Source organism: Cardiocondyla obscurior, linkage group LG15 (genome assembly GCF_019399895.1).
Source record: "Cardiocondyla obscurior isolate alpha-2009 linkage group LG15, Cobs3.1, whole genome shotgun sequence".
Lineage (NCBI taxonomy): Eukaryota > Metazoa > Arthropoda > Insecta > Hymenoptera > Formicidae > Cardiocondyla > Cardiocondyla obscurior.
The window spans coordinates 3,487,686-3,501,724 of NC_091878.1; the positions used below are offsets into that span (position 1 = coordinate 3,487,686).

A 14,039-nucleotide genomic window follows, 5' to 3' on the forward strand; every position below is an offset into this window, starting at 1 on the left:
CTAATTATTAGGTAACGATGGAAATCAATTTCCACTCGGGTGTATTATCATTTAAAAACGTGTAACAAAATACAAAATTATTCTTTACAAAAATCGGCATATTTGAAATATGCATGGAACGTTTGCTTTTATTTTGCGGGAGGGAAAATAAAATAATTTTATTTAAATCGCATTTAAGCTGATCGATATGGCATTCGTATATAAAAGTTGTATGTAAAAAGATTAATTTCTCGCGCGGCAAACAGCTGCGGCGGGCGCAATAAATGTGTCGAAAGGCCGGGCATTCTGCAAGGCGATTGCGTCGGCGTGTTGGGGAACGATAGACGGCCGATTGAAATGCAAATGGTGGCGGTTGACGTTATTTCGGCCTCGGCCACGTGTACGTGTCGGCGAGTGCGCTTGTTTCAAATTCGATCGCGTCCTTTTCCCAGGATGTCGCGACACACAAACAAGCGACGTCAACGTTACAAAAATCCCCGCTATCAAGCCGCAACCAGCATCGGCGTCACTGTCCGGCTTCGCCATCGCGCCAGGAGATAAGCTGTAATTTCAATTACGTCAAAGCGCGTAATACATACCGCTATTTTACGTCCGGGCAACAATCTGTAGTAGAAAAAAAATTAATGATGAAAAAGATTAAAGGTTCCCACAGTTAGAGATTAAAGAAAAAAAAAAAATCCAGTAAAAATATTCTTCATATACACTATAATAACGGAAAACATGCCCGACTATTTTTCTCCTTTAGCGTCATTCATGTTTATTTTTAGAAAATAATTAAAAAAATTTTTTGGGATAGTTCTTTTTTCCTGCCTGTGAAAAGAAAAATAATTGAAATGAGAAAAAGAACAATATCATATGTGAAAATTTCCTCTCGGGCGTGCACGTAAAAAGGAATTTTTGGTATTGCGGGATGGATGACATGTGCAAATACCCAGATAAAATTTCGTAACACAAAGCGGAGGATCGATATCGTAACCCCCATAACGCGAGCAATTGATAAAACCATTGCACAAAAATTCGAACGGCATTGACAAGTGCGCGTCAAATCTTCGATCGTTTATATCGGCATCAATTTTTTTATTTCTTTTTTTTTTTGGACGCGCCCCACAATCGGCGAGGGACAATGATAATTCGTGCTATTTGACGGCGCGTGTAACAATGAAAAACCGATAAACAGCGTAAAACATGCTCGAAAATGTCTCTATTGTCCAATCGATAATCGCTTTTCCAAAATCCATTTTAATCCGCAGCCAATTTCAAAATCGCTTTTATTTCAAATTTTAAAACTCGATTTTAATTTTAATTTTACAACATAATGATGCATTATAGGTATATTTTTAGTAAAAAAAAAAAAAATTAATCTTTACCAGTTTTGACGTTAATTAGCGAGTAGTAATTAATTTCCTTTAGATTTACTTTCCGCTACATTATTTCAATTCAAATTAATTTATCAGGGAGCTTGCTAACTTGCCATTTAAAATAGATATAGAAAGTTAAAAAAAAATATCTATCAATACGATTTAAAATCCTATCTTTCCGCAATGATTTGTTATTTGAGAAATGTGTACTCGACGCTCTCGGTGTTCTAACACATGGAGTTGCACTAGTTTTCGATGTACTTGAGCCGGCGATATCGCAGCCGGCAGTAAATACAATCTAAAAGAAATCTTCTTTTCTTTGCGTTTCGATACATAATTTACGACTGCACGATTGGAGTTCTAAAGAAATTCAAAAGAATCGCGCAGCTTCGTGACTGGAAACGACAAAAGTAGGTTTTCACAGAGCTGAGGGACGGCGGAGCGGACAAAAAAGTTTCGAGACTTTGTCATTTTTATCGGCAGTCCCAATATCCACGTCTCGTGATTGCCTCGCGAAACTTTTCTGATCTGTCTTCCGGTCGAAGATCTCCTCCATTTCGCTCGCGGGGCTTACCGCACGTAAATCATACGCCGCGTTCCAGAATGTCCCGTGATACAGGATGTGTTAAAATTGATCGTCTGAGTTTTATATACACGCCGTAATGGTCGTCAAAGTAAATAAAACGGTGTGCGAACGCGGAAATCATTTGTTCTCGAGCAAAAAATATTTTATTTCGCTGTATAAATATTCAGCGATCTTTATCTCATTCGAAAATGTAAATTTATGTGCAACTATGAATTGCAGTTTGACCTCTGAAAAAAAAAAAGAGAAAAAAAGAATTTTTTTAAATAAAAACATCCAAATTTGCTATATAAAAAATTCCTAAAATTTATTTTGTTTTAAGAGTCAGAAAGAATATCAAGCCCATTCGTTGTTCTAACTTTTGTTTATTTGGTAACTCATCAATATACAAATTTGCTGTAAACTTAAGGAAAATAAAATGGAAGGGTTCCGTCTCATCCTCCAATTTACTCACAACAATTCATTCTAAATTATTAAAAAAATAGGCATTCCACGCGCGAACGAATACACTAATAAAATCCTCCACGTTCAACTTAGTTTATTAATAATAATTAATTTTTAATAACTCGTTAACAGTCGCTTACGCGCGTTTATGCGAGCTGCGCTCCATCGATCCAAACCGGACGCGATAATTCGCCGCTTATATCTTTGCCACTATTTTCCTCGACATTAAAGATTAACCGCAGATAATAAATTAATATAAACCATTTTATTTATAACCGCCAAACATCTTCCCCTTGTACCAGAGAAAAGAAATTAGCTCTCTCTACCTCACGCTACTATTTCCGAATACCTAAATATTTCTCTCGAGTATTAGATGTAACACTAGTCTTAAAATCTTTTACAGTTGTACACAGAAAAGCAGATATCACGTTCGTTGCGGGGGACGGCGGCTAGCGTACGTGAATCTTTCCTTTTTGATCCTTCCCCCATTCTCGGCCGCCGTGGATTAAGTAGGTGGTGTGGGGATGCGTTCTCCCTCAGTCCCCAACGACATGCGTTACGCGGCACATCTACGCGCGCGCTTGGTGTGAGTGAGTGAGTGCGTGAAATTCGACGCACAAGATCACATATGCTAGCCTCCGTTGCCGAAGCAAATGCCATATCTGCTTTTCAGTGTACACGAGGAGGATCGTGGGACGTTGATTGAATCGTCTGTACATTTAAACAATCTCGAAATCGGGGGCAAATGACGAAATGGCGAAACATCGCGTTCCGGTCTGGCCCGAGAGGCGCGAGAAATGCGGGAAGTGGTAAATAGATATACAATCAATAGTACATGACTTCGTTGATATGTCTACTTAACTCCGATCTTATTATTGTACGTCCACCCTATGCAACATTCAACAATCTCAATGGGAGACACTCGTAGGTATGTATTTATACAGAAAAAGAAAGTCACAGGCTTTTATAACACACGCCAGACACGATGGTGGAATTTGTAATACAAAAATCTATCGGTAGTTAAAATATCCTTATTATCATCACCATTATTGTTTGAAAGTTCGCCTTTGGTAGCCTCCGAAGCTACAAGGCATTACCGCGCGATGGGCAATCCGCACCGCGACGATTATTCCATTACAGGTCGCTGTCTCATTATTATTATCATTATTATTTATACGATTACCATTACATTATCATTATTATTATTATAAATAGAATAGCAAAGAATAAATGTATCAAAAGTACTTGAAAGGAGAAATTCAGAAATTTGGTCGTGCAACACTTCGAGAGATGTAGAAACGTTGCAGATACCTGCATAGAAAAAATTATTATATCGTTTAACGATATACGCAATTTATTTTAAACGAATAAATCAGAGCGGCGGCTAGTATTTGCTTATGCTGATCTCCAGTCTGGTAAAAGTATAAAATACTTTCGGTATGCTATAAAAGTCTGTGAAGAAGCCTTCGTTCTTACATTTTTCCCATAATTTTATGTCAAAGATAACTTCTTAAATGCCTGATTTCCTCGTTTCGATATAATTTAATAATTTCGGAAACCATTGATTGCCAGTAAATTTTCGATTGACTTGATGCGTTAGCTTTAATAATCTTCTAAGTTCTCGATACCATCGTTTTTTTCAGTCTCGCTTCTTAAAACTAAAGAGATTCTTTTCCAAATGCCAGGTACTGAAATCAATCGGAGATTCTACATCGTAGAAATTAAAAGCATAAATCGAGAATTAAACTTACTTTTAGATTCGATACCACGTGGAATTTTCGTGACAAATATATTTTTTGAGGAGTTAAATTTGTAAAATCTCGTGCTTTCTAAATTCATGTACGTTCCGATATTCGCATTTCACTTATAGAGCGCATTAAATTGACAGCTCTTTAGATTTCTTAATAATATACTGTCCAATATATCAAAGTCCGCAAGTTATTTTAAAATTTATTTAAAAAGTTAAAAATAGATTTATATTTAAACACATTGTATGAGATTTATAAATCAGCTCTCAAATTCTAAAAAATTATAATAAACCCTTTGATTATTACGTCCTTCGATAACTTTTACACTAATTTCCGTTCTTTAAATAAAAGTTCTGGACCTTTAAAAGTTCTTTCCTTCCGCAACTCGTCTTTATATCCTCTCTCAGCCATATTATATAAATTTTTAACATTGATATTCTGAGCAATGATATGAATGATCATTTCGATATGCTATTGTTTTCCGGAAACAAAAAAATCAGGCTGTACACATCGACGTTTTTCTGCTACCTTAAATTTACTTGCGTTAAAGAATACGAATCGTACAAAACAGCTAGAATAGCCGCTCATTGAATTATTGAGGGACCTTCTATTTCCGCTTCTTTCTAAAGATTTTGCTTAAATTATAAAACAACGCTGCAATAGCGTAGAATGCGATAATTTAGGTTCTATCTTTATCAAAAGATAGCTCTTAAGCAATATTAAAAATGAACTAACGCTTCGTGTTGAACCAAAAATCACGTATAAAAGCAACGTTAAAAAAAAAAAAATAAAAAAGAAATTTCGTAGAATACTTTTTAGATATGTAATATATGTATATTAAATCGTACCCTCAGTTTAACAACGATATATTCAATTTGCACCATTTTACAACGTACATCTTTTTTTTCACCTCGTAGAAGTAGCGGTCTGCTTTCAGCGGATTATGTATTTTTCACATATTACTTTCGTGCTCTCATTCCGATGTAAAATAAAATGCAATTTTTACTCCGCACAAAGACACGGCGCGCTGGCAAAAACTTTGCTGATTATGGTGTCGGTAGATCTTTCTCAAAAATTAAAAAGGCCTCCGTTTTAATATCGCCGCGCGATGTAAAGCCCGCGGGAATTCTAAATACAAATCAGCCCCGTCTCTTCGCGTCTCGAAACGACCGCCGGGAGGATATTTCCATTTTGTCTGGCTGAGATCGATGGCGATCGCCTTCCTCACCGTTCCCGGGTACAATTCCGTGAAAGTATTTTGGCCGAGAAACGGCGCGGGATATTCCAACTTCCGCGAACTCACTCGCCTCGACCGTGGAGGAGCGACATAAATATCGCCTTACCAAAACGAAACACGTTATCTCGCGAAAAGTTCCCGCCGGAAGATCAAAAGAGTAAACTCTTTAAGTCCTTTCCAGGTGTTTCCAACTACGTGGACTTCGGTATCGCGTCACGCACGTGAACTTTTTCCCCGGCGAGAAACGGATCCGGGGCTGACCGGAAGTACCGATGTAAAATTAGAGGGTGCAAAATGCGACGATCTCCCTCGTTACGCGGAACGTGACCGATGGAGAGAAGCGTGTTTTTTTTTTTTTTTTTTTTTTAATACTTTTTTTTATTTTACGAAGTTTGAATCATCGTGAAAATTTTCAAGTGAAATTTATATCGCAAAAGTATATTTTAAAAAATTTTAACAAATTGAATTTGCTAATCGCAATTCGCTGCAATTAAATTAGCTTCAATTTCGTTGTTCTTCCGCGCTGTAAAATATTTTCACAAAACTTCTGCGGGAATAACAAAGAAATGTATTATTTCTATTATTACGTACCTTTTTCCGTTTCACTTTAAACCTCGTTACTTAAATGACTTTTTACTAAAATTAATTTAAAGGAATGTATGTTTCGCGAGCGTTCGAGGGAAGTAGAAGGTCGAACAGTAATGAGCGGCTGGTTGTTTGTTAATAACGGCCACGTCTTCACCGTGCACAATGGCGAAGTCCCATTTTCATTATTACAGTGACTGAAACGTGGCGTTAAATGCTACGGGGAGATCATTAATTTTCAACATTACGTCCTACGATAAGTTCTATCATGAATATGGTGTTTAACATTGTGCCGTAACACCACGTGGTCTTAAATACAATTATATTATCGGTACCTAAGTTTACGTCAAATAAAAATTGAATTTTGCAATTGGCCACGTGCGACGCGAGATGCAAGGTGAAAACGCGGGCCTTAGTAATTAGCTTCTATTTTCGCAACGAATACGTTCACGCTTCGTCTAAGCGTCTCAATCATGCGTACAATCAGGATTATCACAATGTTTAAACGACGAGAAGAAACGCTTACATTCTAGCCGAAGCGTTTTGCAAAATGTTTTACTTGCGCGGAATAGCTGAAAAGTAACGCGGACAAAAAAATTAAACGTACAGAAATTAAAAAAAAAAACTGATTAAAAATTAATTACATCGAAATAACGGGCAAATTGTATAAATATTAAATAAAATGTCAATACCTAAAGTGTATTAAGTAGTAAAAAATGTTTTGTTCGCACGTTACATCACTTACAAGTAATATATTAATAAAAACAAATTAATACGCGTAAAGTATAAATTAATAAAAAGATATTAAAATATCGTTGTTTAATTAAAATTTATCGTGATTTAATTAACTTAATTGAATTAAAATTAAATCAAGATACGTTTATACAATAAAATTAGAGCATTAATCCACACGTTATATCCCCGGTTATAAAATATTAATATTATTATTATAAAATATTTATTTTGCATACGTTTATTGAATAAAAAAAGACTTTCAAATAAAACCCGCCGTTAAAAGGTTTAATTCAATAAGATTTAATTTAATTTGGCAAATTTCATTTTGCGAAACGTAGTTTCTTTTGCGCGCGGCAAACAGAAAATACTTTTGATAAAAATACAATTTTACGTCGCGTCCGGAGACTCAAATAATGCGAGCTGCGTCAAGAGGAATGTACTAACGAATCGTCATTTAAACAATCGTGCTTGTCTGACCTCCATGCTCATTGCAATCATCGCAATTCAACATCCGATCTCGGATTAATGGATATTTATCGATAACCTGTCGAATCAGTTCTTCGCGATTACTCTTACTTAGGGTTAGGTAGGTAGTTAATTAAATTAGTTACTTAGGCGCGTTGATCAGCGGGCTAGGTGTTTTTCTCCACCGCCCCGCTTCTCCGTCCCCGTCACGTATCGTACTTTCTTCAATATATCGTCTCGTGGATGGCTTCGTATCGATTATCGTCGAAAATAAAAAGGAGAAAAGGGACTGCCGCCCAGTTTTTAACGATCGTCTCGGGCCGATTTACCGCAATCGTATCTCCCGACAATGATCCTCAAACATGAGCTGTGTTAAAATTATAAATGTACAGTCTTCTTTTCACCTTGCTTATACCTCTTTGACGAAATACTGGAATCCTTGGATCGTGTCCGAGAATTCTACGTATGCAGTTCGAATCTTCGCGTTAGAAAAGAGCTAGGCCGTTTCTTTTTAATCTTCACGATTACGTATTAAACTTTAATTCCAATGTCGCGACTACTTAAGTTCTCGAGAACTCCCGGCGTATCCACGTTCTGGAATGGATACTAGAATTTTTAATCGTAAATCAAAGTGTCCCACTCTTGAGAATTTAAATGACGATCTTTGGAAACTTTTTCAAGCTGTCTTAAAAAATCTTCGATTTTAGATATGCAAATATCTAGAATATCTAAAATATTAAATTCCTAATATCTAACGTTTCAAAGTCGTCACAAAGTAAAGAATTAAATATTTATTGTATTGAAATTTTTCTCAATTTGCAATTTCTAGTACTCTTTTCTTTTAGTCAGTTAGAATTCTCGGATCGTTATCCTGCCCGAATTCATTATTCTACTCTCACTCATTCCTAAACTGTTACACTATTACTCTGTTTCACTTCGAAATCTTTCTTCTTTTTTTCCGCATTCCAAAAGTTTTAGAACTGGAATAGAATCGCTGCGCGCGCGACGCGAAATCTTTGACAAAGATAGTCCTTTCTTATCCATTAGGATGTTTCACGGCTCATCAGGTTTCAATACTATTATTTGTTATTTCGAATCTCTTCGAAGGAAAAAGGAGAAAATCTTTTTTTTTTCTTTTTTTTTCTTTCTTCATCTTCACTGTAACTCTTACATTCAGTGAAGAAATACGCTGGTTACGGACCTAGTGGTGTGAGGAGGCAAATCGGGGGCCTCTGTGAGGGCCCCCTCGTGCCCCTATGCACTCAGACCAAGCCGGTGAATCTTTGCCGAAAGGAAGTTGTGCAGAACGAACACGATTGGTTTCGGACAGCTCTCCAAATCAAGCTCCTACAATAGGATTAATTGATACGTCTTACTTACTGGCCGAAGTTGATAACATACTTAAGCTCCTTGACTTTCGATAAAATATACGTTTCACGAGCAATCAATTGCGAGATTAGATTCAGAGAAAGACTAGAGTCTTCCAAAAAGTTCAACCAATCGGTCACATTTAATGATCAATAGTCTCAAAATAAATTTTAATCCCGTAAGTTTAAATAAAGAGACGCGGAATTTTTTTCAGCCACCCTAATTTTTGTGTTTTAAAAATCCACGTGTCTGTCAAATACTCACAATTTCGCCGTCCTCGCCTCCAAAATCGAGCCACAGAAGACGAGCGCCGTCGTCCGCGGACATTTTCAATTTGTCGAAGGATCTTCTCCAGAGTGGCGTGGGTGGTGATCCGGGACTTACGCCGTTCCCGGCAGTGCCCCGCGTGCCTGCGGAGTAAAGCGCGAAACCTTCTTCGTGGTTGACAACCAACTGACAGGCCTTACCTTGCCATGTGCAACCTATAACACACGAGAAATAATAAAAATTAAAATAACGGTAGACGAGAAATTGTATTGCCGTTCTCCAAGCTTTATTAATAATAGCACGCGTCGTAATAATTTAATTATTTAGTTTACATGTGGTATGTCATACGTGGGCGACGTATGTTAGCCGGGCAAGTGTTCACGGCTGACGCCGTGCGTGAGACCTACCTCAATCTCCGCGGCGTACGAAACTCGCGCGCGCGGCGTCAGGTCATTGCCTTCCGCGTGATGGTCGACCACACAGCTGAAGCGAGCAATGTAACTCGTTAGGCGTTCACGCCGTCGCGTCGCAAATAATGGTCGTGAGAGTGATAACAGCGAATTCGATTCGATCTACCGGCTTTTTAAAAATAAGACCGAAAATTATATTTCCATCGAGCAAAAATTCGGTCGGATAGATAATTAGTCACAAAAGTTCAGTTGCGTTAAAAATCAATAAAGCCCGGACCTTTTATTTCACTTTTAATCAACGCGGTCGTAATTATATTTAATTTTCATGCAAATTTTCGCGCGATGTACTTGTTCATGAGGCAGCCTGTACATTTTTCCCCGCCGCGCGTTTCCGCCGCATCGGTATCCACGGTTCTTTATCATCGACGCGAGACGCGAACAAAAAGACGCGTACAAAACGAGGGAGGCATTCATCTCGATTTATTATTGCCATTCGTCGTCTCTGAAAAGAAATTAAAATTCATCGAACCGAACGCGGAAAATGACGAGAGTAGTAGATGTTGTCTATCGCCCGCTACCGTATAATTTACATAGAAAAAACTCGAACTTGTTATTTCCACAAGTATTTATGACGCCCACGCGTTTCGGTTTCTTTTTCTTCCACGTCCCCTAGTTAATTACTCTTCCGACTGCTCAGCTTTTCAAGGTAAATTATTATTTAAACTACCAAAAACCCGACGGCCAAATTTGCGAAATAACACGTAGGATCACTTACGAACGGTGTACTCCCGTAAAGAATGTGCGGCCGCGTGGCAGCCCTGAACAATCGCCCTTGCCCAGGACGCCAGGTCTCTTCGTGTTTCGGCTCGCAAATGATGCGTAATCACCCCGTCCATCGTGCCGACCCGTACCGCGAACGTCGCTCCGTGCTGAGTCGAGCTGCTGCTGCTGCTGGCCGCTTCGTTCTGCCGCGTCGGGGTAGAAACCAGCCTGAAATCATTCCAAGCCAAGCGTATTTTCAGTCAACGATGTCTCGCAGCAGCCGTTAAGCTCGCGTCAATTTTTAGAACTGAAAATCAACCTCTATCTAAACTCCCGCTCTCCTCCAAGTGTGTGCATTTATGTACGGTAAATCGATATACCCGGGTGCCCAGAATGAAGATTGAAGATTCCGCGGAGGCACGAAAATCACGTGACATCGCTCTCGGGAGAAGGTGTCGGGTAAAAAGCGTCGGCCTTTTATCGGGAACGATCGCGGGCGCCTTGTAGCGAGTCACGGTATGGATTCGCTCCCATCGTCCCTTCATCCCTCTCCCAGCGGGTAGGTAAATTACCTCGTCATCCGGCTCGCCTCGCTCGTAAAATCGTCGCGGCTTTATTGCATGTGGGACGAAGCTGCAGCGCTCACCTGACACGGGTTCGGCCACGTATGCACCCCGGACCCCCAACCCCTTCTCACCCTTTTCCTCCCCGCGAATCCATTCCCTCCCACCAATCTGCCCGCTGACGAATGGTCCTGACGTTCGCGAGCCCGTGCGCTAGATTTATAGATTTTTCCGAGGGACACCGGCGAGCTCGGGAAAAAAAAGGAAAAAAAGAAAAAAAAAAAGAAAAAGAAAAACAAGGAGTGATAGAAAGAACACCCCACACAACGGGGAGACAGAGCGGACGCGAAAAATAGCACACTTGGACCGGAAAAAATGCCCTCGGCATTATTCGACATGCCTAACAGTCGCCCTCGGCCCTTTTCCCTTTGATGCTAATAGTCTCCTACTGCACCGGAATGCAGTTGAGTTTCTGTGACAAAGCAGAGATCTAGATTACCAAAATTACCCCACTTGGGCAATTAAAGAGATATGAGAGATCGGAAGGCACGTTAATTCGTCATAGAGACTGCACGACCGAAGTATTTCCGAATTTTGGGGTGGGTGTTACTTGAATGTTATTTCGATACTTAATTCAAGTTAAATACATTTATATAAATATTCTTAAACTTTATATCTATCTCAAACATTCGTTTTATCAATATACAAGCGCGCAAGTGACATATTCGTACCGATTATCCGACTTGCACAGATCTTGTTGAATCCTAGATTATCATTCAGGTCCGAAATAATTTGAGCTCTCTCGGCACGATGGATATTCATTGGCCATTATCGCGAGCGCTTCGGCAGGGCGGTAGGGAAAAAAAAAAACTAAAAATAAAATAAAGCAACGGCAAAAAGCGCGACTGGAGAAAATTCCGATAAGCGGGAGGAAGTTGGAGAGACAGCCGCAAACGGTAAATAAAAGCGTTAAACGAGAATGGATGTTCGTCGGCGGTCGTAATCCGACGAAAAAGCCCGCAGGAAGAAAAGAAAGTTTCTCCCGGGGGATAGCCGAATCACTTCCGGTTTGTCTCGCAGTAAAACTTCCTTAAGTCGGCCATTTCGCGTTCTCGCGTCGGGCCCGATACAGGCCCCGTCGACTGGAAATAGAACTTTCCGACATGTTCCGCTCTTTTCACGTGTCTTTCAGCTTCTTCGTTTCTTTGCCCATCGAATGGAAACTTCAGGGAAACGATGTCTGAATGTTTGACGACGGAGAAAGAAAGTGATTAATAACGACAACGCAAAACTCGAAGAAAAATTTTCACCTCCGCGTTGATCGAATTTTCCATTTCACGAAAGTAATACTAGCAATCGTTAACGTTTTAAAACTGTTAAACAATTCTAGCCTCGAAATGACAAACGTATGCAATTAAAAATTTTAATAAATCTCATAATAACTGCGTTGTATAAATCAAAATAGACTAATTAATGAAATTACAGTTTTAAATAATTTCGTGAATTATTTTTTTTTTTTTCCTCGGCGGCATTAAATAAAATTATCTTTAAAATGTCTTAGTATTTTTTACATCTCAATATAAATGCTCATAATTTCTCGCTCCGGTAATGAGAAACGCAGGCGGCTTTCTTACCTCGTACCGCGCTTTTTGTTTGAGAAAAAGATGATACGCGAACTGTTCCATATATCCTGTATATAACGGACACGATAAAAACAGAGGCGCGGGCTCGTAAGCTGCCACGAACGATCGATGTCCGTTCCCCCTAGTCTTTTTCACTTAAAATTTAAACGAGGCTTAGCTGGATCACCGATCATTCAAACAGCGTGACTGCCTGACACCGCATTTAAGCCGCTCGAAAACACCCCGGGCTCATCGTTAAAAATGAAGCTGACGTTAATTCACAACAACAGCGATGCGTGGGAAAGTTTAACGCGATATAAAATAATACAGAGAGACACTTCCGGCGTTACGCAATACATAACTTTCGCCGCGGACGGTTTTATTTCTTCGCTGCCGTTCGCATGGGGACACGTCCACACATGCAGCGTACATTAAACGGTAATAGTTTTTGCATATACAATACGATTATGATAAATACCGCGCAGTTTCAAACGTACAACGGGCGATTGATGGCTACGTCGTTTCGCATGTTATTCCACAAATCTGGAGGTAAATTTTACGTAACGCGGCTCTTTGAAATTTTCAGCATTGTTCTGCTAACTGTTCACATAAAATAAAGCAACTAGGCGGAATATCTTTTACAATTATAAAAAAAAAAAACTTAAAAATGACTGATGCGTGAATTTAAATATTACGTAAATTAAAAAAATAAAAAAATAAAAAGTTATTTCCGTATTTATCGGTTATTGAAAGCAAATGATTTTGGCGATGGAAGGTTTACAGAGTGCCTATATAAAATTTTAAAACCAAAATACCGTTCGCGTTAAAAATAATAGCATACAGCGGTGGCAAATAGCGTGGTGTATTAAATTGCGGAAAATCTGGGATAAAATCCGATTAAGACACGAGATCTCGTCATGACGGGTATCGACTTTCGACACGATCCCATTAGTCGCGGCAACTATATTTGCCAATCAGCGGCGCCGAAATTCACTATGAATTATCAATAATTCGATTTATGACAGCGGCACACTGGCGTTTATGTAACGTCCTTTGTATTTGCGTGTATTATGGATTATATACGCAATTTATCCCGGCACGATTGTAAATCGAGATCAATCGACAAAACGATGCTGGCTACAGGGATATACGATGACAACGAGATAATGTTAATAACGGGACAATTTTCCCAATGGTTTACTTATTTTTTTTATTATTATTTTATTTTATTTTTTTTTTTTTAGTTAATACTATATTTTTCTACGCGAATGGTTACAAAAACTCCACTTCCTACATTTTCCTGGCGTCACATCCGTTCGAGGCGAGTTACGCAACTGAAATAGAGATCAATATAAGAAGCCGCGTCGGGAATCAGGCTGAAGGGGGCCAATCGGGAAATAAGGACGGGAGACGAAGGGACGATCGTTGTAGGATATGGGGAGGATGCGCCGCGGGCAAAATCCTGAACTCGTTCCGAATATCGTGCCTCGATTGCACGCGCGATCGGAAACTGTCGACGACACCTTCGATAATTAATGTCTACCCCGGAGGATTTAATTGATCCAGTTCACCGTTCGATTATCGGGACCCCATCTTTCATATCCTGTCCTACCTCTCCCTCGCCCCGTCGGCCGCCCCCTTACCCCTTTTTCAGTCGCTCTTATCTGGCCCTTATCCGCCTAGCCGACTCTATCTCTATGGCCTTTAATTTACTATGGCAGACAATTATGAATCTTATTAAGCCGACGCGAAAAGCACGGTAAAGACGTATTACGTTTAAGAATGTGAGCGTTCTATAGATGTAGGATAAAAAAAGCCCTTGATACGCGATAGTGAACGTAAAATGATAGTAACCAAATGGACGCGCTAGAAAATTAATTATGTAAAGTGTC

The 14,039-nt window shown here is 39.3% G+C and overlaps 1 protein-coding gene across 3 annotated transcripts in view; it reads right to left on the reverse strand.

Annotated features, from left to right (window-relative positions):
• Positions 1-2,286: 2,286 nt before the first annotated feature.
• Syn1 (Syntrophin-like 1) overlaps positions 2,287-14,039 on the reverse strand; it is a 173,676-nt gene continuing 161,923 nt past the window's right edge. For all 3 annotated transcript variants that reach the window (XM_070666944.1, XM_070666942.1, XM_070666943.1), the window contains 3 exons: positions 9,976-10,190; positions 8,788-9,005; positions 2,287-8,502 (listed from right to left, as the gene is read on the reverse strand). In XM_070666944.1, coding sequence (XP_070523045.1) covers positions 8,410-8,502; positions 8,788-9,005; positions 9,976-10,190 — 526 coding nt within the window. In that variant the 3' untranslated portion in view covers positions 2,287-8,409. The remainder of the gene's footprint in view (positions 8,503-8,787; positions 9,006-9,975; positions 10,191-14,039) is intronic.